General features: G+C 38.0%; 1 protein-coding gene and 1 long non-coding RNA gene across 4 annotated transcripts in view; one reads left to right on the top strand and one right to left on the bottom strand.

The window, feature by feature from the left end:
• Nucleotides 1-4,756: 4,756 nt before the first annotated feature.
• LOC144368041 (uncharacterized) lies at nucleotides 4,757-20,460 on the top strand. Its single transcript, XR_013427766.1, has 2 exons — nucleotides 4,757-6,283; nucleotides 19,474-20,460. It is a non-coding gene; the product is annotated as an uncharacterized LOC144368041 (long non-coding RNA).
• Nucleotides 14,390-24,559, bottom strand: part of Cyp4x1 (cytochrome P450 family 4 subfamily X member 1) — a 58,039-nt gene continuing 47,869 nt past the window's right edge. For all 3 annotated transcript variants that reach the window (XM_078026217.1, XM_078026218.1, XM_005318002.4), the window contains exons 7-12: nucleotides 24,395-24,501; nucleotides 23,629-23,819; nucleotides 18,448-18,581; nucleotides 17,115-17,179; nucleotides 15,619-15,701; nucleotides 14,390-15,111 (exon numbers count right to left, since the gene is read on the bottom strand). In XM_078026217.1, coding sequence (XP_077882343.1) covers nucleotides 14,937-15,111; nucleotides 15,619-15,701; nucleotides 17,115-17,179; nucleotides 18,448-18,581; nucleotides 23,629-23,819; nucleotides 24,395-24,501 — 755 coding nt within the window. In that variant the 3' untranslated portion in view covers nucleotides 14,390-14,936. The remainder of the gene's footprint in view (nucleotides 15,112-15,618; nucleotides 15,702-17,114; nucleotides 17,180-18,447; nucleotides 18,582-23,628; nucleotides 23,820-24,394; nucleotides 24,502-24,559) is intronic.

Genomic DNA, 24,559 nt, shown 5'->3' with positions numbered 1-24,559 from the left:
CAAGTCCTGAAAGAATGCTGCGTCTCATTTGCCTACCTCCACCACGAGGCTGTGCCAGTGTTTATGTGGCTGCCAGAAGATATTTTAATCCTCTTTAGCTGAAGATAATGCCAAGCAGAGCCTCTACAACACATCATACACAATGTTCAGCATTCAATAAGAACTCAGTAGGCATGCCAAGAAGCAGTCCAAATGACCCCAAGAAAGCAAAAGAAAAAGAAGGAGGGAGAGAAAGAGAGAAAAGACAGCAGAAATAGTCCCCACAGGAGATTCAGCTATGGAGTAGCTAGACAGAAATGTTCAAACTATGATTAAGGTGCTTGGGAAAATATAGGAAAGAGGATCTCATAAAAACTTAATCCATACAAATGAGTGAAATGGAAATTCTGGAATTATTTAGCAATGTTTTGTAGTTTGGTTTATAGGCTTGGAACATATTTTGTCACGCATTCTCACAAATTTTATAATTTTGGTTGCTATTCTAAATAAAATTATGTTTTAAATTTTATTTTACAACTGTTTGTCACTAGTATAGATGCTCCTTGATTTGGGTTATGTCCTGATAAACCCATCCTAGGATTAAAAAAAAATCCTAAACTCCACCATCTCAAGTCAGGACCAACTGTATATACAGATAGATTGATTTTTGTATATTTATGTTATGGTTTGCACCCAAAATGTCCCCCAAAGGCTCGTGTGTTGAAGGCTTGGTCCTCAATGCAACAATGGTTAACCGTGGGGCTTTGAATGGATTGAAATGATTGGATCATGTCCTTTTTCTGTTCCAAGATCCCGTATTACATTTTGTTGTCATGTATCTTAGGCCCCTCTTGGCGGTGGCAGTTTCTCAGATTGTCCTTGTTTTGATGACCTTGGCAGTTTTGAGGAGTACTGCTTTGGTATCTTGTAGGATGTTCGTTGGAACTGGATGCTCTTTTCTCCCTAAGACTGGGGTTATAGATTATTGGAAAGTTGACTACAGAAGTAAGGTGGTGTTTCATTATATCATATCAATCTTACTTTCTGTTTCTATGAACTGAACTACTTTAGATACCTCAAAGAAGTGTAATCATATCGTATTTGTCTTTTTGTGACTGGCTAATTTTACTAACATATTCAAGATTCATCCATGCTGTGGCATGTAACAGGATTTTATTCCTTTTTAAGATGGAATATTAGATTGTCTGTATATACCACATTTTGTTTATCCATTCAGTCAATGGGCATTGGGTTGCCTCCACTTCTTGACTATCATGAATAATGCTGCTAAGAACATGGATGTGCAAAGAGTTCTTCAAGATTATGTTTTAAATCTTTTGGATATATGCCCAGAAGTAGGATTTCTTGGTGGTTATTCTATTTTTAATATTTTGAGGAGACACAATACAGTTTTATATAGGGGTCACATTATTTTGCATTCCTGTCAACAGGGCACAAGTTTCCAATTTCTCTACATCCTCACCAACACTAGGTATTCCCTGTTTTGTTGCTGTTGTTTATTTTGACAGTAGCCATCCTAATGGGTGTGAGGAACACTTAGGATTTTTAAATGAATATTTTCTATGTGAAAAAAGAGATTTAGGTCTGGGGATGTGGTTCAGTGGTGGAGCATTTACCTAGGATGCAGAAGGCCCTGGATTCAATCACCAGCACCACACATACACACACGTAAAGACTTATGTATTCCTTATTCATCCTATATCTTTTCTTGCATTTTCTTTGCAACAGTTAGAACTTCCAATACAACATTGCCAGGAAGTGATGAGAGAGGATATCATATTCTTAATCCTAGGGAGAAAGTATCTAGAATCTGTAACATTCAGTTGAATATCAGCTGTGGTTTTTTTATGATCATAATAACACATATTAAGTTTACAAATTGATGGGATTTTCTTTGGTATTTCCATACATGTATATGTTGTGTGATGTTCATTCCTGTCCTCCTTTTACCCTCAAACCATCTCTCTTCCCAGCTCCATTTCTACTCCCTATTAATTCCTCTGGTCATTTTATTTTTAAGTTTCTAAATAGGAGAGAGAATATGCAATACTTGTTTTTCTGAGCCTGGCTTATTTTGCTTTATATGATTTCCTCCAATTCCATCCATTTTCCTGAAAATTACCAAACTTCATTCTTCTTTATGGTGGAATAACAATACTCCACTGTGTAGGTTTACTATATTTTCTTTACCCATTTGTCTGGTGATGGGCACGTAGGTTGATTCCATATCTTAGGAATTGTTTTAGTCAGTTTTTGCATCACTGTGACCAAAAGACCTGACAGAACAGTGTAGAGGAGGAAAACTTCATTTTGGTTCACAGTTTCAAAAGTTCATTTCATGGTCAGCTGACTTCATAGCTCTGGGCCCAAGATGGGGCAGGACATCATGGCAGAAGGGTATCATGGAGGAAGGCAATTCAGGACTTGGCAACAAGGAAGCAGAGAGAACTTGTTCCTTTATTCTGTTGAGATATTAGATTATTCTATATCTAATTTGTTCAGGGCTTTCATTTAAGAAAAATGCAGAATCAAATGCTTTTTGTGCATTTATTGAGATGATAATGTGATTTTTTCCCTTTATTTATTTTATTTGTCAATTTGCATATGTTGAACCATGTTTCCATTTCTGGAATGAAACCAACTTGATCATGGCACAGGATCATTTTGATGTGCTGTTGGATTCAATTTGTTAGTATTTTGTTGAAGATTTTTGCATCTAAGTTCATCAGGGATATTAATATATAATTTTTGTTATTGTTGCTCTTGTGACCTTGTTAGATTTTGGTGGTAGGGTAATGTTGGTCTCATAATTCCCTTCCTTTCAATTATATGGACTAGTTTGAGAAGCCTTGGCGATAGTGCTTATTTAAAAGTTTGGTACAATTCTGCAGTGAAGCCATCTGTTCCTAGGTTTTTCTTTGTTGGGAGACTTTTCATTACTGATTCAGTCTCATTAGCTGTTATTGGTCTATTGAGTTTTTTCTTTATAGTCTCTTGGTTCAGTTTTGGTAGCGCATATGTACCCAGAAGTTCGTCATTTTCCTATTTGTTAGCATAGTTTAAAATAATCCCTACTGAGCCTTTGAATTTTTGTAATATCAGTTGTAATGTCTCCCTTTCATCTCAAGTTTTATCGATTTGGGTCTTTGCTCTCTTTCTTTGGTTAGTCAAAGATTAGCTAAAGGTTTTTCAATTTTGTTTATCTTTTCAAGGAATAAACTCTGCGCTTCATTGATCCTTTGAATTGCTCTTTAAATGCTACTTCACTTATTTTTGTTCTGATCTTTATATTCCTTTCCTTTTGCTAATTTGGGGTATGGTCTGATTTTGCTTTTCTAAGATCTTGAGAGGCATCACTAGGTTGGTTATTTGAAATATTCCTTTTTTTTTTTTAGGTTGGGAGAATATATTTGCAATATCTGAGACTGATTAGAGAACAATGCTGGAACATATGAGCAACTCTTGGGAATCAATAATGAGAAACATGATGGAAAACTTGATACATGATATAAACAGGACATTTCCAAACAAGGAAAATTATGTAGACATAATTTAAAATTATGAAAAATTTAAAATTTGAAAATTATGTAGACACTTCAACTACTAGAAAGTAGAAAAATGTATAGTATATTAAAATACTAAGATATTGGTTTAAAAAATTAAAAGTTTGTGAAATCTTCCTCTTTTTTTAATGCAGACATGCATGGCCACAAGTTTCCCTCTTAGTCCTGCTTTTGACACATCTCACTGGTTTTGATATGTTGTGTTTCCATTTTCATTTGCTTCAGTGAATTTTTAAATTTTCATTATGAGTTCTTCGATATCTCACTTCCATTCAAAAGTATGTTTTTCAGTCTTAACTGTTTGTATAATTTCTGTAATTTCTCTTCCTACTGATTTGTAGTTTCATTCCATTATGATCAGAAAGGGTAAGAATATGATTTCATTCTGAAAAAACTTAAAACTTACTTATTTTGTGGCCTAATATATGATCTGTTTTTGAGACAATTTCTCAAGATGATGAAAAGAATACATATCTGGTAGATGTTTAGAAATATACAGATAAGTTTGGGGAACTTTCTATTTTGTTGAGGTCTTCAATCTCCAAGGAGCCTTAGGGTAATAAGAAAATAGAATACACAACTTAGGCATTCTTCCCTCTCTGATTGCCACGTGGAAAATCTAACAAAAACACCTCAACGACTGACTCAACTTCAGTAGACTTCCTGAAAAAAGGAAAAGATTAATAATTGTCTTCAACTGCTCTGACTGTACATTCTTACCTTCTCTATAACTCTCTTCCCATCTCCAACTGATTTGTTCCAAAAATCTAAGTAATTCTGAGCAAGGGTCAAAATATTGCTTAACAAGATCAGTGACAAAAGATCATACACCATCCAGAAACAAAGTGATAACTCTCTATGGAATCTCTATATTTTGGGGGTCACAGTCTGTCAATAGAAGGAACATCCATTATTTTCTGCCAAAATAAGGATTCTTTAATAGTACCTAAGGCTCTAAAGAATAGTTAAAATAAAATTTTTAACCTTTAAAAGATAAAGTTTTTAGTATGGTCTCTTTGTTATAGGTGATGGATGGATACTTTCCCTGAAACAGCTCAGCCTTCCTAAACTTATGAAGACCATGATTCCTGCACTTCTTCCAATGGGATTCAAATGTAGAGGCACCTTCTCTTCCCTGAAAGTTTTCCTGTGAGCGCACCCTTTTTGATCTGGTAATTCCTCCTGCTCCTTTGTTTGGCAGCCCAATCTCATCTCCTTTCTTATTTTCACAAGTTTGTTGAAATCTCTTTTTGTTGATTTGTTGGTTAAGTGTTTTCCCTCCATTCTTTTCATTTTTATAGGATTATTTCTTTTTGCATTTTAGTATATGCATATCAGTAGGATTTTAGGGTGGATCAATGTCCAACACAATCAGTCAGGTGGCCTTCTTGTACTGGGGTTTAGAATTTACCCAGGATTGTGATTTTTCTCTTTTATAGGTAGATTGGTTGGTACATAGCTAAGTACAGAAATATAAAAAGTAGTTAGGGGACTCTGGTGGCATAAGGTGAAAAAGGCAATAATAAATCATGAAAGCAAGGTTGTTGAGGAGAAAAAAGCTGAAATTCTAGGATGTGGATACCATTTGGGTCAGAAAGAGGTTTAGGATGGTGATATAGGTGTTTAGGATGCTTCTAGTTTTCTGACTTAAAATCACACAGGGATAGTGGTTCTATCCATTGATATAGGAATCCAGGAGAACGAACAGGTTTAGGGGCAGAAAGTGGATGATGAATTCCAATTTGGAACTTTTGTTCACCAAAATATGCTCAGAACAAAGGAAGGTACCTGGAGTAGACACTCAGTGGACAATTGCTAGAGAAAGGAATAAAGAGAAGGGTACATAGAGTAGATTTCCTGCCAAGAGTCAGTGGGTATGTAGCTCAGTGGCAGACATTTGCTTAGCATGTACAAGGTGCTGGGTTGATCTCCAGTACAGAAAAAAAAAATGTGAATTGGGATATGGTGCAGTATCAGCCAGAGAGTGATGAAAACATGTGGCCAATATTGTGAGTTATGGGATAAAAAGCAGTCATCATAAACATGTTCTGTGTTTTCTTTGAGAAATGATCTTAACTTCTAATGAGGAAGAAACAGGATTTCTGGGTAATATAAAGAAAGAGGTGAGTCATGCTTTGATGTCCTATAGCCATATTCAATGGCCCATTAGCAGGGCAGAGAAAATACCTAGAATAATTAAACACTTGTTGAATTATTAATGAGTGAGAACAGTGAAACAGGAAATATTCAGGGGCGTTGAAGGAATTGCTAAGAGCAAAGTTAAAGTGATGGGTCCAGGTATTCAATCTAAAGGGAGAAGAAAGTGGAATTTTGGAGTGTTTATGAGGAGGGGGCACGGTGTGGGCAGAATGGCTCGCGAGATGCTCCTGGCTCTGTGTGTGAGGGAGGGGAGGAGGCAGGCTGCCTGCTGCTTCATGTCTGCTCTTCTCTCTGCACGCCATGATACCTCTCTTACCTTTGTAAGGATGCAAATCTCCTGGATGTCCAAGGTCTAATGCTGAAACCATGTTGCTACATTAAGTCCCCCAGCCTCCCTGAAGTCGAGTAAGGATTCTACACCTTTCCACCTGTGCCTGTGTGGGTGGTCCTGAGAGTTCTTTCATCTTTCCTTCTGGAACTTCATGGCCCTGGGTTCCACAGATTCTAAGGAAAAATGATGATTGGAGACACAGTGTGCAAAGAAGTTTCAAGACCTGCAGGTAAAGAAGGTCCCTCTGAAAAGTAATGAGTTTGTTGAGTAACCAGGACAAGTTTGCTCCTGGTAGGAAGAGGCAGGCACTGTGTGATGCACAGGGTTCTGTAAGGTGCCTGGATCAGGTGCTCCCTGGGAGAACACAGAAGGGAACAGAAGTAACCCCCTACCCTGACAGGTGAAGCTGGGGGCCTCTCTAAGGCAGGCTAACTAAATCTTTATGTGTTCATTTCCCGGCTTTTGTCTCACTTCCTTGTTGCTGTCTCTTCTTCCTGCTTTCTCTCCTTTAAAAGTTCTGCTCAATTATGGCATTTGCAGACAAATGGATGGGGCTGGAGAATAACAATCTAAGCAAAATAAGCCAAATCCAAACAAACCAAAGGTCAAATGTTTTCTCTGATAAGTGGATGCTAATCCATAATTGGGTGTATGTGTGCAAAGAATGAAGGAATTTTGGATTGTGCAGAGGGGAGTGAGGGGAGGGGAGGGGGTGTGGGGATAGGAAGGAGGGTGGAATGAGACAGACATTATTCTTCTATACACATGTAAAATTACAACTGGTGTGACTCTGCACCATGTTCAGCCAAAGGAAGGAGAAGTTGTGCTCCATTTGTGTACAATGTGTCAAAATGCATTGTACTGTCAGGCATAACTAATTAGAACAATTAAAAGAAAGAGAGAGACAAAATTTCCCAAAACAATAACAACAAAAAAAAAAGTTCTCAATTTCAGGAAATGCAAATGTGGAAAATTTTAAATAATTAGGTTTCTTCTATCTCAAAGGTGGCTTTTAATAAAGTCTATTTTCCTACCAATCTGACTCTGAATATTTTGATGGGCTGCAAAAGCATTGTAGCCTCCCTTCCCAGGGTGGGGTTGCATTAGAGCATCTCTTTTGCAGACATAGGGCCTGAGTGAGTCCTGAGACATACTTATTTCGGGGGCTTTCTGATCACAATATCATGCACCTGTGAAATCTGATTAGATTTGTGGGTTCTAGAACAGCTTTTTCCCATGAAGAACAAATAAGTATTTCTAGTAATAGTGTAATACATATCCATTTTTTTTGACTAAAAGAACTGAAAAAAGTTAGGAAACATTTAAAAATATTCTTAAAGCATCAGTGACTCAACCAGTTGTGAGGAGACTATGGAGAGGATAAGAGTTCACAGAAGTAAGCAGATGCTTTTTGAGGCAGAGTGAACATCTGGAGCAACAAGTTGAGCTTTTGGGAAAACAGAAGCAAGGGGACATGAGCCTGTGTAGAAGGCTCACTGCTTGTAAGGACGGTGGCGGACCACACTCAGCCCTGGGCTGGGACTGCAAGAAAATGCATCATGGAAATAAGTATGTAGGAGGCAGAACAAATGCAAAGAATTAGAAGAAAAAAGAGTAAATTTAAGAGTAGCAACCTAGGAGATAGGAAAAAAGCATAAACAACAAGGGCAGCAGTGCTACACTGGGATTCATTGAAAAGATTAGTAGAATTGATTAGCCTCCGGTGAGAATGTTAAGAAAAGCAAACAAGCATAAATATCCAGAATTAGAAAAAAAGAGTAACTTAGAATTTTGTTTCTGGTAATGATGTACTAAATATGACAACCAAAGAATCTGGAATACATATGCATGTGTGCATGCGCGCGCGCGCGCACACACACACACACACACACACACACACACACAGAACAATCTACTTGAACACATCAGAGACCTAATAATACAGTGAAGAGATGTTGGTCTTGGGGATGGGGAGGGGGATGGAGATTCAGGAATTTGATCCAGGGATTCAGAGATGTTTTTCTGCAGGGGGGCTTGCCAATTCCAGAGGGTTAACTCAGAAGTGCTTTGGGTAGTTTATGGCTCCAGGGACTAGAATCAGATTCCAAGGCTCTCCAGGGGAAGGTGCCTGTGGAATTCATTTACTTTGTATTGGAAGCTCAAAGTTAACTTCCTACTAAAAAGAGTAAATTCGGCAGGGGGAGAGGGGAAGACAGTTACCAGAGCAACGGCTCAGCTTTTAATTATCCAAATTCCCTACATTTGGATTAGGGGATTCTGAATTGGGTGATTATTGGTACCTGGCATAAACAAATGTAAATCTTCTCTGGAAGAAGCTTACATCAGCCCAAGCCTACAAGCAACTGGGCCAAAAATCTGGTGCACAGTACAAAGGAGGCAGGTGCAAAATAAGCCCAGATGACATAGTGGGAACCCCCCCACCCCGCCCCCAGCAGAAACAGTACAGCATAAAATCAGATTCATAAGAGTTCCAGATATTGGGATTATGAGACTTAGTTTTAAAATAATTATTTCTTACTAAGTACATGGATAAAACCCATGATTGAAAATTTCAGCAGGCGGGCTGGGGATGTGGCTCAAGCGGTAGCGTGCTCGCCTGGCATGCCTGCGGCCCGGGTTCGATTCTCAGCACCACATACAAGCAAAGATGTTGTGTCCGCCAAAAACTAAAAAAAAAAAATAAAAAATAAAAAATATGAAAAAAGAGAAAATTTCAGCAGGCAATCCCAAGTTATAAAAGATGAAAACTGAGGTTTCCTTCCAACAGCCATGTGCGTGAGACATTTGGAAATGGGTATGTTAGCCCTTGATGAAATCCTGACCAGACTTCATGAAGGACTTAGTCAGAAGCACCCAGTTAAGTTTCTCATGAATTCCTGACCCTCAGAAACTGTGAGGAATAGACAATTACATTAACGGGCAAATCTTGGGATAGTTTTGTATAAGATGCACATAATTAATGTAATCTGATAAGGAAATTTTATAAAAAAAACCCAAAGCGACATTATACATGTTTAGTCAGTTTTTGTTCCACTATCACCAAAAGACCTGACAAGAACAATTTTAGAAGAAGAAAGTTTATTTGGTGCTCATGGTTTTAGAGGTCTCAGTCCTTAGACAGCCAACTCCATTGCTCTGGGTCCAAGATGAGGCAGACTATCATGGCAGAAGGGCATAGCTGAGGAAAGCAGCTCAGGACATGACAATCAGGAAGCAGAAAGAGCTCTGCTCATCACAGACAAAATATAAACCCCAAAGTGACTTATCTCCTGCAGCCACACCTTACCTGCCCTACAGTTATCACCTAGTAAATCCATATCAGTGGATTAATGCATTGATTAGATTGAGGCTCTCATAACACAATCATTTCACCTCTAAAGTTTCTGCATTGTCTCACACATGAGATTTTTTCATTTCTATACCATAATGATATTTAATGGTGAAATACTGAAAGATTCCCGTGAGATCAGGAGTTAGACAAAGATAGCCACTACTCTATCTACTTCCATTTAATATGCTGTGTTTCCTAGGTAATGCAGAAATGCAAAAAAAAAAAAAATCCACATACAAAAGCTGTGTGCAAGTACATGTGCACAGCATAAGGACTGGAAAGAAAGGAATAAAACATTATTTTGGGATGATGTGGAATAATCAGGTAGAAGATCTAGAGAAATGGATAGATAAGTAGCTTAACCAGATTGTTGGCTATATCATCTACAAACAGAATTAATTGTGTTTTGTACTTCAACACATTCTCAGAAATTACATGAGCATATCATTTATTTTTTTTTCACTAAAAATGTCAAATATCCATGAATAATGAATATGATTTCTTCATAAAAGCTATCAAATGTAATTGAGACAAACTTAGGAACACCAAAACAGGTGGAAGGATATTCCATCACTGTGCATTGCAAGACTCAATTTGGTGAAAATATCAGTTTCTTCTTACATATCTATAAATTCATGAAACTCCCAATCAAAATAGGAACTATGATACTGTAGAACTTGGAAAAATTGGTTCTATTCTTTATATGAAAGTATTAAGGCCTGAGAATATCAAGAATACTCTTAAAAAGTGACGAGAGAAGATATCTCATCAGCTATCAAGTTTTTATAAAAGTATGGTACTCAAAATAATGTGGTATTAGCATGAGGCTATACAATAAGAACTTAGAACAGAGAGTCCAGAATCAGACCCAATATGTATGGACTCTTGATTCAGAAAAATAGGGCCCTGGGAAGCACTGGGGAATAAATAGCTTATTCAATAAATGGGGCTGGATTAATTGATTATCCAGATGAAACAAACATTGAAATATAATTCCTAACTCAAAGTATTTAGACAAATCAGTTCCAGGTGACTTCTAAATCTGTAAGTGAAGGCCAAAAAATAATACAACCACCCCCCAGGGTTTATAAAAGATCAGGAAGTGGAAAGACTTCTCAAATGGGTTTTAAAAAAAAACATTAGCTATAAAAATTTTGATTAATTTGGATATATGAGATTTAAGAACATATGTTAATGAAAGGATGCTGTTTGGACATGACAAGGTATTCCACACAGTGAAAGGAGGTAATTGCAGATATTACTAACAAATGGATCGATGTCAGACTGTATAACAAATGCCTAGACACCCATGTGAAGAGAAAAACTCAGTGGAAAATAGGCAGAGTCTAACAAGGGCATTGCAAAGAGGATTGCCAATCCATCTAACACATGTGAAAATGTTCAACTTCATTAGCCACCAGGGAAATAAAAAATCTAACCGTAAAGAGATACACTCTCACCAAATTAAGTTAAAAAAAATCAGGCAGCACCAAGCGGCAATGGTGAGATTTTGTGGATCAATGGGAACTTCCATACATTGTTGGAAAGACTGTAAACGTATTATATACTATATTTACATATATAATTATGTTATACCCTATCGATTCCACTGTTAAAGGTGTGTGTTTGTATACTAAGATACATGTAATGGGGTTGCTTTATAGAAGCATTATTTATACTATCAAAGCTGAACCAAACCTAGGAATAGCCTAAATGTTCATCAAGACTGGAATGGATATATGAATTGTGGTGAATACATAATGGAATTCTATACTGCAATGAAAATGACTGAAGTACAGCTACTCTTAAAAAGGTGTGAAATGGATATAAAACAAGCCAAATTAAATTATGATTTTATTCATGTGTACTTCAAAAGCAACAAAAAACTAAACTCCAGTATTTAAAGTTGCATACTTAAGCAATAAAACTATACTCTAAAACAAAGGAAGGTATTACAGAAGTCAGGAAATCTTGACCTCTTGGGGAACAGGAAGGGTTTTTGGAATTGGAGGAATATATTAATTTAGGTGAAGGTCAACTGGTAACAGAAACCAAAACACAGGGAAAGATATGATTATTTATTTCTCACATCATCAATCATCCGGACAGCCCCGGCTCATGGAGAAGCTATGGTCCATGAAGTTTTCAGGAACCCACCTTTCTTCCATGTCTATCTACCATCCCCTAAAATATCAATCTCACTTCTAAGTCAAGACTGAGGTTTTGCCTTTCCAGCCCTTGGGAAGGTGCTGTTGTTTGGGGTGTTCTCCAGAAGGTGTGTGTTGGAAACTTAAATCACTCAAATCATCTGTTAATGATATTAGAGGCAAGGCCTTTTGAGGGTAGTTAGAATTAGATGAGGTTATAAGAATGGAACCTCTAAGATGCAATTAGTGGCTTTTTCAGAAGAGGAAGAGAAACCCAAGCTATCAGATTTGCTCGATCTACCACGTGATGTCCTGTGCTGCCTTGGGACTCTGCAGAATTGCTTTCAAAAAGAAGACCATCAGATGTAGCCCCTTGACCTTGGGATTTCCAGCTTCAGGATTATAAGAAATAAATAATTTATTTTTTTAAATAAATTATTTAGTCTGTGATAGTCAGTTATAGCAATGGAAAACAGACTAAGACAGAAAAGGAGGAAAAAAATCCAGGATGAGCAGCCAAGTTGCACACATCAAATTTATTTATATCCATTGGCCCAAGCTTGGTTACACAGTCATGTATAGCAAGTTTAATGGGATAGAGTTGGGAGTTTTCACTGCAGTCGCTCTAACTCGGCTCTATCATGTACATTGGATAAAGGGTGAATATACCTAGTTCATAGGCCCCTGGAACACAAAGAGTCACTCACATCCAGGCTGATGAAGAGAAATGTGCATAAGTTAGAGACATTGGTCTTTTAGCTAGCTAGACATTTTGTTAGCATCCTTGAGGAGGGGGTAAATGTCTTCATATTTGGGAAGAAAATAAGCCCAGACATTTGGTGGCCCAAGGAATGAGCTGGTATAGAGAGAGGTAATATTGTAGTCTTAAGGAGGTGGGTGGCCCAGAGGTAGGAAGGTGGTTCTACAGGGTCCTGCAGTCATGAGGCTACTTCTATCTAGTTCTGCATCTTGAACACAAAGCCTCCAGCTTATGGTCTGATCTAGTGGTTCTACTCCTGTCACCACATCTGCCTTCAGTAAAGTAGGAAGGCAATAGGGGGGGGGGAAGGGAGATCATGGACCTTTTATTTTTAAGATATTAGCTGGAAGTTGTGCATATCACTTCTGCTTACAGCTCTGCCCCAAATCTAGTTCCAGCAGGCATCTAGTTGAAAAGGAGATTTAGACAATGCAGTCTGTAGCTGGCAGCTTTGCACTCAGCTAGACCTTCTATTTCTGTAGGAGTGAACAAAGCACATGGAAGAGATGTTGCTGAGTCATCTCTGCCACAAACAACTGGCCCATTTGAAGAAGGGCCTGGGATGGGGCTTTTAAAATAGAAATAGAAATAGTATCTGGAACAGGGTTCACCACATTCACAACATTTAGAGTTCAGTAATCAATAATCATCCAGATTTCCAAAAGACATACAGGTTAATTTATAAAGGAAATCTCCATTCAGGTCCATCACAAGTATGATTACTGCTGTAAGTTCCAGAATGGTTTAAGCACTCATGACCATAGCCACTGCGATCACAAAAGCTCCGCTGTCTCCCTTCTTGGCACTGAAGCACTGTGTATAGATTACCAATTAAACTAGTGAAGTTGGTAGTTGAGGGTCTTTCACAATCATACAAATGGATACAGAGGAGACAAAAAGAAAGTAGGAACTATGTCAGAATTATGTGAACTTGCTAGATATTTTTTTTTAGAGGCATTTGGAATCACTATATTTGAGGGCGAAATCTATCTATACCCTCATACATCTTTGGCAGTATACGGATTTCATTAAATCCAAGATGGTGGATTTTCCATCTGGCTAAGGGAATTCTTGATCCCACAAGTTACTCTCTCTCACACTAAACTTTTGTTCTTATTACAGCCCTCAGGTCTGATATCCTTCATTACAGGATTTCCCTATATTCAAAATGTCAAAAGGCAAAGCACTGATGGATGTCTAGTGATCGCAAGTGTTATCAGAAGTGTTTCCATGGTTGGATGTGATAGTCTTGTAACCAAGGCTTCTCAAATCTTGGATTATCTCCCTTTACTGATTCTGTACTTTCAACCAATTAACAAATTCTAGCTACTCTACCAAACACCATCAAAATCCTTCTCACATCCATTTACCTTCAACTTCAATGCCACCATCCTTGTCAGGCAACATCATCTCTTACCTGTACGATCATAATACCTTTTTGATTGGGCCCTTTTCTTTGTTTCCACTCTTACTCCTCCATATAACAAATGCAAACTTTTCTAACCTCAAGTCCTACCTGTGGTGCAAAACCTTTAAAGGGCTTCCTTTACCCTTAAAAATAAGTCTAGATTTCTGATTAGGCTTCAATGAGTGATGGATATGGAAATCATTAACAAATTCCCTATTCAGGCTTCACAAGAATGGCTAGCACCAGAAAAATATGTGGAATATTTTTGTAATATTCAAAATGAAGGCTTTCTTATTCAAGAATCAAAACTCAGAAAACATAAGGAAAAACTTGTATATGTCTTGGATCATGAAAATATAAAAGTTTTGCATGGTAAAAGACATTATAAATACAGTTTAAAAGAAATTAAAAGAATACAAAAAGTTATAATCAAGGATTATTATCCACAATATATAAAGAACATATATGAGTAAATAAGAGAAACACAACATCATAGAAAAACAAACAGATGATGTGCAGACAAATCACAGAGAACAAATCAAAGATAAACGGCTAATAGGCACATAAATGGCCAATAGATACATTTTAAAAATTATAATAACTTATATATCTAATGAGGAAAATAGTCAAATAAGTAATAGAATATTCATATTATAGAAAACCATAAATCCTTGGAATGAGATAGACTTTTATTAAGTGAGAAAAGCAAGAACAATATTGATATGAACCCATTGGTAAGAATACATTCCTATGTGTATATATGTGAAATATATAGGAAAAAATATGAGATAATACATACCAAATTATTCTTTTTTTTAAAGGTAGTAGGATTGGTCAGGGCATTTAGTATGGGCAAGGTAAAATGAAATTTTTAATTTATTCTACATGCTTTTCTAATGTTGAATTTCTTTTACAGCAAATATTTATATATTCATCTATCATGTAATTCTAAAAACTTTTTAAAAAAAACAACAGAATATGTTTGGAAGTCACTTAGCAAAGTGCTTGGTATATAGTATTAATGATAGTTGGAACCACACAAACAAACTGTGTTAGGAGTTACCTGGAAATGTCCTTAGGGAATGTGCAGCTCTATAGATATCCCTTAATCCATCTATCTCCAGCCCTCTTACCGCATGTTGATTCCTCTCTATTTGCTTGAACCGTTAACTGTAAATGTATATTAAAGTATAATAAGTCATTGTACTTGTGGATCTAGCACTCGGGGAGTTTCTTCAGGTGCAAATGGATTCCATGCTTGGGTTTGAGGATAATGTGGTTTGAGAAGACAGGAGGCCTGGTGAGGTCTGGAGTCACTTTGAAGTGGAGCAGAATCAAGGCAATGGCCACCTTTAACTCCAGCATGGCAAACTGCTCCCCGATGCAGTTCCTGAAGACACAGAGGAAGAGAAAGTGGTGCTTGGAGCAATGATATTCCTCCTGACTCTAATAAATTTCTAGAATCACAAGTCTAAAGTTTATAGTAAAGTAACATTTTCACATTAAATGCCACTGAAACTTTTGGACTCTAGCCTTATGTTGTTCCCTGTAAGAAGATGGATGGGAGGCTCCAACATGATGTCCTCCCTACATAAGATGGCAGTTGGAATTACCTGTTTCTTCTGCATGGATGATGGACTCCATGGAGTCCATGAGCAATAGTTTACATTGTATGATCTCTTTCTGAGGCATGGCTACATAAGATGTGAAGATAATCGTGTTATCCTTTGTGAAACTCACTGATCCTTTCAGAGTTGTTTTTTTTTTTTTTTAAACCAAGATCTGCCTCATGAGACAATGAGGTTCCATGGAAGAATTTATAGACCTGAGGGTCTAAAGGAAGTGACTCCTAACTGAACATTTTTGTATATTTTCAGCAACTTCATATTGTCCTCACCTTGGTCCAGATGAGAATGGTAAGAAGGCATAAGGGTGTCTCTGATCAGAATTCTCCTTTGTAAATCTCAATGGGTCAAAGATCTGCAATAAGAAGACAACCCCACAACCATACCCAAAACAATATTAACATATTTCTTAAAGTTACCACATACTGCTCAACAGAAACAATGTAAACCTCATATGCAATTTAAAATGCCTTGGTAGGCACCTTTTAAAAAGATGAAATTACTCTTTAGAGTAGAATTTATTTAATCCCCAAATTCTGTTGTTCCAAAATATAATTAATATAAATAATTATTAAGGAAATACTTCACATTGTTTTTGTATTACGTCTTTAAAGTACATATCTCAATCCTGATTAGCCACGTTCAAGTGTGCAGTAGCTCAGTGTAGGCTAGGAGCTGCTTCCCTCACAATACACCTCTAGACCTGCAGACTTTGGCTACCAATTGACTTGTCTTCTAGTCAGAGTAAAGGGGAAGCAAAAATATGACAAGTGGCATTATTCTTACTTTGGAAGTGAGAGTGCACTCATGTAGAAGTCAAAGCCACATAATTCCATAGTTATTAATTACCAGGACAGGTAGACCAGGTTAGAGCTGAAACCCTGCTGGCATATGTAAAGATAGGACTGGTACTTGAGTACTTGAGTTTCAAAAATATTGAATCAAGGAACTCAATGCTGCAACACATCTCTTCTTTGCCTGTCTAGATCCTCTTTCTCTCTCTCTATTTCCCAGACTATTCTGGGCCCCAGGAAACCAAACCCAATGGGTTTTCCATTGGGTTTGGACAATTATAGACACTGATAAGGGCTCTGGAGAGTGGGAGAATGGAGTTCCCTGTATTTACTCCCTGGCTCCTCTCTGCCTGCTGCCTCAGCTTGGCTGCATCTCTACCACAGCTCCTATCTGATGGCCTTTCCCCTTGAAGTTCATTCTCTCCAGGTTCTGTAACCCTCCCTCCTGGGTATCATCAGGCCTAGAAGAGATAAACACTTCTGGCAGATGTCTGTTCTAATGTGCTTTTCCTAAACCCTGCCCACATCCTCATAATAGTTCCTTACAACACATTCAAATCACCCAACTTGAGCGTGTCATTGATTTTCTGCTAGGATCTCTATTGTTCCGTCCTGCAAAAGAGAGACGGGGTTTCCTGAATAACTCTATTGTCAGGCCTCAGTCTTGGAGATATCTAAGTAAATGCTTGTTAGAGCTTTACAGGGAAAGGCTGAAAAGAAATTGCAGCAATTTAGAGCAGATTGTGTGGCATTATGTCAATCTGTTCATTCAAAGCAAAGGTAAAGCAGGAGTGGGGAAAGAGGGTAAGTTCCCATTAGTGGTCAAGTTCTATTCATTTTGGAGTTTTATGTCTATTTTTTGATTGCTTTCAGCTATTTGCTTAAACTGTAGAGCCACGTTCATGCTCAGCTGCCCCCAAATAAATTGGGTAGTGTTTGTACTCTGAAGTATGTCTGTTGGAAGAGAGTCATACCTTTGGGCTTTTCCAGACAGCAGGATTGTGATGAAGACCCCAGATACTGAGAACCACGGTGATTCCTGAGGCAGGAGGGAAATAAAGAAGAATACAGGAGAAAGAACAAACTGGACTACTGCTATACTGTTCCTCTGAAAGACTTTTATTCTGGAAGGAGAGCTAGCTCCTGGCAGAGCGGTGTGGCAGAGCTGATGCCACCAGAGAGGGACAGAGGGAAAGAGGAGACTTGGACTTATACCCTAGTTTTCAGGGCAATGATTTACTTAATTCATGATTTTATTCTAGGGAGCTCTTGGTGTCATATCGAAGTGCTAAACTATGCTTATGTTTTTTTTCCACATTTGGAAATTACTTAAATGTCTGTAAATGGAATATGTTGCACCCACTAGCAACAACTTGGGTATGTTAAGAATAGAACTATAATTGTATCCTGCAGATCCAGTGGCCAATTTTTGTTGATGCAGTTCAGACATGGAAAATGGGGAATTTTGGCAAATATTCATATAGTTTGGGGATAAAAAAGACAAAGGAGAATTTGAGACTTATTTTGTTACTAGAAATAATTCTGGTAAATTAATTCAGGATCTATCAGACAAGTTACAGGACAGGTTGTCGGTGTTTTCCACAAGCAATCCCGTTGACTAGCTTCCTAAGGCAGTTAGTGGGGCTCTAAAGCAGACAGTGAAAGAATGTCTTGTGTGATCCCACTGCATCTTATATGCCCGGCCCAGAAGTCTAAGCTTGGAGTATGGGGCCTCTGTATGAATTTTAGCTTTGCTTATATCAGTTAATCTCATCTGTACATTGGGGTTCTCCCAGGTTATTGGTGACATCAAAAGTATTTTAAATTTTTTTAAAACTGTAAAACACTGTAGAAGTCAAATTCCAAGGGGTGAAAATGAGAAAATGTTTAAAGGCCCTATGTATATTAAGTGTTTCAAACTTAGGGTGATATGATGATGATGAGGCAAAAAGTAAATCCCTCTGGGTCTCTCAGAATAAGATAATGATGCTCATCTCCCATGAAGTCTCATCTGGGTCTCAAATTCAGCCTAACAAATATTATCTTAGAAACAACACCTTACAATGGGAGAAAGCCTGGGCTGGGTTCTGGAAATGTAGGTTATGAGCTTAGCTTTGCAGTAACTGGCTGCGTGCCTTGGGAGAGTCACTGAAACTGAAATCTGATCAAGGAATTATCCTCTGAGCTATTGATAGATGCCTAACCATAAGCCAGAGGCCCTGAGGGTAGAAACCCACCAATCATTGTCATTGTGGTCCCCAAGATCCCATGGTCTCTAGGAACTGCTTAGGAAAAGAATACAAAGACCTGCAGGCAAGGAGCGTCCATCTGGGAAGGTAAGGGGCTTGCTGAGTTCTCTGGAAATGGACGGGACTGGAGGAATCAATCGGAACATCTCCTTGATGCACATTGTGGTGTATGACATCTCACCCAGCTGGTCCCTGTGAGGACGAGGGAGGGAGGGAAGGGTCTCAGACTTCATATCTGGTTGTAAATAATGATATTTTCCTATCTTTTGTTTGTTCCTAATACACACTACTCTCAGGTTAAAGTTATTTGTCATAGGTTTATGTATAAGAGCATTAAAATGGGACTTTCCACCCCAGGATCAGGTGAGGTCCCAGAGGTAGAGGAAAAACAAGAGGGGCCACATATCCTCATTATATAATGAGGTGTTCATCTAACAGCAAAAGGCTTGCCAAGGAGATTTCTGAAAACCAATTTTGCAACCCTTAGCTCATCATATTGGCCATTTGGTAATGTGAAATTCTAGTTTTAGTTTTGAACATTTTCCTTAAGCTTAGGATTAAAAAAAGAGTAATTCTTCTTACCCTGGCAAGAATGTATAAGGAATAACTAAGGAATGAGGAGAAAAGGCTAGAGAAGTTTAATAGAGAAAAAAACATCCTTTAAAGAGAATTGTTGGAATACTGGAGTGCCATGGAGAATGGAAGAGAGTGCTGGCCCATCTCCAACACACAAAGGGAAGCTTCACTAGGGCAACTCGGATGGTCTGACGAGTGCTCCCTGGAGTTTGGGGGAGCACAACAGGACTGATAAGAGAGGCTCAGAATGGACAGAGAGGCAGGGGAGAGCAGCTGCACAGTAGAAATGTGCCAATGTGTCCTATGGACCAACAAACCGACCAGAGGGAGGGAGAGAGAGCTCCAGATTCAGCTGGAGAAAGGCTCTGCCCAGGACCAGAATTCCCTGGGAATCATGGAGTCTCCAAGAGACCCACAGATGTGAGAGAAAGGGAAGCATTAAATATCCAACAACCCCCCTGAACAGATCACGGTAGTTACAGACCTTTTCCCCTTATTTTCTCCCCAGCCCCAATCATTCCTGGAAGAGTCAGAAAGAGCAGCTTCCAGGTAGGGGAGGAGCTGATCAATAAGGACAAGACACCAAAAAATCCTCACTCTCTGTTGGCTTCCAGGCCCAAAGAAGTGCCAAACTGGGATGGAGGGAGATGCTCCAAGAGGATGTGCATTTGAAGGTCTCACTATTATACGGGGCTGGACAGTTCAATCATGGACATGAGACTACTCTTGTGATTTAAATGGATGAGACCTCTATGCGATCTCAGGATTCTGTCCTGGAGATGAAAGAACTTGCTCCATAGAGCAAGTCTGAAGTGTCAGCAGAAGAATAAAGTTGTATTTTTAATTTGCATTCTAGTTAGTCAGTTTGGTTCAAAAGTAATAACTGCATATATATTTAATCTATTCACTTTATTGTATTTGTATTTTCTTTTCTTTTTTTAAGTATATTTTTAGTTGTCAATGGACCTTTATTTTATTTATTTATGTATGGTGCTGAAAATCAAACCCTGTGCCTCATACATGCTAAGCAAGCACTCTGCTACTGAGCTACAACCCCAGCCTGTATTTTCTTTTCTGATTACTTACTGTGAATGCAGAATTTGTCCATTTGGTAATATGAAATTTTACTTTTGAACTCTTTCCTTAAGTTAAGGATAAAAAAATAATTCTTACACTGGCACTTTATATAATTAAGAATAAAAAATTTGCCCACCTCAATCATGGTGCAAAAAAAAAAAAAACTAGGAAAGAATTTTAATCCAACATAGAAATGGTCTGACAAGGAGCCAAATGGAAAAACTTGGACAACTATCCAGCTTTCCCAGAAATTGCTTTTTGCAGAATGATTGCAGCACCTGTTTAGAGGAAATATAAATTCTCAGAATACCACATCCCAATGTCATTATATAAATAAATGTGACAGTAAAAAAAGACATTTTGTTCTTTGTAATATTTTTGCCCTTTGTCTCATTAAAATAAATGACAACTAACAGATCATCTAGACTTTGTTTTCTCAGCCAGCAGAGAGTTACTTACTCTTTTCCCATTTAGGCCAAACAAGAATGAGAAAGGGTGATATTTTAGTTGTGTAGGTATTTACCCTAGTGAAGGTTAAAATATCTAAGGCATGTTGGAAAGTGATATTCACTGTTATCACATCAATGAATAAATAAAGAATGATTACTCAGCAGGATAGGAGACTAGGAAGTTCCCACAGCCATTCACAGGCAAAAGTGCTTTGTGAAAAGTACTACCTTATCTGATGACCGCCATAAAGTTTACTAATCAAAACAGCATGGCACCTTCTCAAAAACCAACAGAACAGGTTAAAGAGCCCAGAAATATATCCACATATTTATGGATAACTATTCTTCAGCAAAGATGCCAGGAACACACTGTGGAGAAATGGCAGAAATGGTATTGAGAAAACCAGATGTGCACATGCAGAAGAATAAAATTAGAACTTTATCTCACTCCATATAAAAAAATCAGCTCAAAATGGATTAAAGACTTAAAATTAAAACCTGAAACTATAAGACTACTAAAAAAACAAAAGGGAGAAGCTTCTTGACATGTCTTGACAGCACTTTTTTTTTACATATAGTTTTCTAAACACAGACAACAAAAGCAAAATCAGACAAATGAGTTTGCATCAACCAAAAAGCTTATGCATAACAAAGGAAACAATCAACAAGGTGAAGAGACAGCCTAAAAAATGGGAGACAAGATTTACAAACCATATATATGATAAGGGAATAATATCCAAAATGTATAATAACTGACACAATTCAGTATCAAGAAAACAAATAATCCAATTAAAAAATGGGCAAAGAACCTGAGTACACTATTTCTCAAAGACATACAAATGGCCACAGGCATACAAAAAACATGTTCAACATCACTAATCATCAGAGAAATGCAAATTAAAACCACAATGAGATATCACCTAACCATGTTAAAATGGCTATCATAAAATAAAAAAGAAAGATAAACATTGGTGGGGATGTGGAGAAAAGGGAACATTTGTACACTATCAGTGGCAATGAAAATTAATGCAGTCCTATAGGAAGAAGTATGAAAGTTCCATTAAAATTGCAAATAGAATGACCATATGATCCAAAAATATCATTTCCAGATATATATCAGAAGGAAGCAAAATCAGTATGTCAAAGAGACATTTGCATTCCCATCTTCATTGCAGCATTATTCACAATAACCCAGATATGGAGTCAACCTAAGTGTCCATCATCAGATGAATGGATAGAGAAAATGTGGCATACATACACAATAGGAAACCATCTAGCTCTTAAAAAGAAGGAAATCTTGGGCTGGGGTTGTAGCTCAGTGGTAGAGTGCTTGCCTTGCAAGTGGAAGGCATTGTGTTCAATCCTTAGCACCATATGAAAACAAAATAAATGTATTGTGTCATCTACAACTAAAAGTATATTAAAAAAGAAGGAAATCTTATCATTTGCAAAAACATGGAAAAACTTGGAGGACATTATGCTAAGTGAAATAAAACAGGCACAGAAAGACAAAGACCATATGATCTCAATCACGTGAGGAATCTGAAGAAGCTGAATTCCTAGAAGCAGAGAGTAGAATGGTGCTTCAGGGGTCTGAGGACTAGGAGATACTAGTCAAAGGATACAAAACTTTGGTTAGATAGGAGAAATAAATTCAGGAGATACATTGCACATCATGCAATTCTATGGTAGCATTGCAAGTACAACATACAATTTGTTGTATACTTGAAAACTGCTAAGTGGATAGGTTTGAAATGTCTCATCACCAAAAATAAGTATGTAAGTTAATACATACTGATTATTTAGTTATCCCACAAGTTATACAAGTATCAAAACATCTTGAGTATATTTGTCAGTTAAAAATAAAAATGAGCTGGATGAGGTGGTGCATGTCTGTAATCCTGGTAGCTTGGGAGGATGAGCCAGGAGGAAGGTGAGTTCAAAGCCAGCTTCAGCAAAAGTGAAGCACTAAGCAACTCAGTGAGACCCTGTCTCTTAATAAAACACAAAAAATAAGGCTGGGGATGTGCTCAGAGGTTGAGTGCCCCTGAGTTCAATCCCTAGTACCACCCCCCACCCCACCCCACCCCACCCCTGGCAAAAAATAAAAATGACTGCCCAATTTTGTATTTTATGCTATATAAATTAAGCCTTTAATTTGTGTTAATAAATCATTATAATTCCTTATAAAATGATAGCTCTGCTATACCTTTATAACTTCAAATTTTGCTTTACAAATATTTCAATTGAGCTAATCTTCTCATATGAAATACAATATTTGTTTTCCTAGTCATGTGGCTCAGTGACCCTTAGAATTTCTATCTTTCTGCTCCTTTTCACCAGGCAGGATGAAGGGTGTGATTTATGTCAGAAACATGTTGTTTCTTTGCAAACAGCATATTTGAGGAGCAAATCCATAAGATGGACTTTATTAATAACAAGATACGCTTAAACCTAGCAAAGTAGAGTTGAAGTTTTCCATGTGGTTAACTTCTACTCATTCTAAGGAAATCACTTTGAGCCCCCATGCCAGGCTAGGTGCCTGTCTTCTAAGTCTTTCTGGTGGCTAGCACATATCTCTATCATAGTCCTTATCACGCTATATTTCAATTTGTTCCATGGAGGTCTGTGTCCGCATTAGACAGTGAGCTCACTGAGGGCAGAGCCCACATCAAATTTCCCTACTGAATACCATGTTCAAAGTCCAAAGTCACCTCGAGGAATGAAACTGATGACAAGGGGATGGTTGAGAGTGTCCACAATGAGCCTTAAATGATGCAGCTGTTCATTCAGCTCTCTCAGGAGTTCCACTTGGGCCCAACCATTCAAATTCTAAATGCTAGCCTCCGGTCAGGTCCTCATTTCCAATGTGCCAGAGATTAGGTGAAAGAAAGAAATGGGTCATTTTATACACCACTGAATAGAAAAGCAATGACAATTTCTGGATGAATGAACTTTTGCAAAAGACAAGGCACTTACTTGGGGCTTTCTTGAGAAAGAACAGAGAAACAGCCTACCTCTTCTGCTTCCACATGCACATATCATGAGTCACTGTCATTATTAAGGAACCAGGGCAACAATACCCCAGAATCCCAGGGAGAGAACTAGAATGAAATGATTAGAGAGGTAGATCTTACCAGGTGATGGAAGACCCGTCCCCTAGGATGCTCCTGATCTCTTCCCGGCATCTCTCCTGATGCTCAGGGTTCAGAGCCAGGCAGTAGAGGAGCCAGGAGAGGCTCACGGCCGAGGTGTCATGCCCAGCCAACATGAACGTGTTCACCTCGGACCGCAGGTCAGCATTGGAGAAGCTGTCTTCATTTTCAGCCTAGAATGTACAGTAGAGATGTTTTAATGAGATGCGAGTTTACAGATCTTTGGAGACCCAATTAAAATTAGTGGCTCTAGGGGGAAACTTAGAGATTTAAAAAAAGTTTCAATTTTAATTCAGTTCAACAAATATATTCTATGAGTGACATCTCACTCAGAGCATAAAGGAGAACCAACATTAGATAGGAAAAGCAGACTGCAAAGTGCTTTCCACTCATCAGACCCAAGGAATTCTCTTCAGACTCCCAGATCTATCCAGATTTTCCAGTGCCAACTCCTTCTCTTTTTACATGCTTACTCATGTGACTCATTTTCCTTTGATTCCCTAAACTCCTTATATCTATATAATCCCCAATCCTGTCAAATACATAATTTAGTCTTCAATGACTATGTCTAGTGACAGTTGCAGAATTCTATCCTTACCCTAACCTTCATGGAGCCAACCTCTCAATTCAAAGTACTGTTAAATTTATTGGATCAGCTTTGCTTTTTTCCCCACCCCATCCCCTTTTATCCACCTACACACATAGTTAACTGGATAATTAATTAGGCTAAGATATTTGGAAGATTTACCTGGGCAGAAAGGATAATATCCAGGAAATCCTGGTACTTTTTCTTTTGAGTGTTATCCTGCTTCATTTCAGCCTTGAGGGTTTTTTTTCTGTCCTGGATTACCTTTTCTGGGTAGAATAATATCTCCCCATTACCAAAGTGGCAGCAAAGTCAATCAAAGTCAAG

The sequence above is a fragment of the Ictidomys tridecemlineatus genome, chromosome 11 (genome assembly GCF_052094955.1).
Source record: "Ictidomys tridecemlineatus isolate mIctTri1 chromosome 11, mIctTri1.hap1, whole genome shotgun sequence".
In the NCBI taxonomy this organism is placed as follows: domain Eukaryota; kingdom Metazoa; phylum Chordata; class Mammalia; order Rodentia; family Sciuridae; genus Ictidomys; species Ictidomys tridecemlineatus.
Note: the sequence above shows the minus strand (reverse complement) of the source record. Positions and strands in the feature narration are given on the sequence as shown.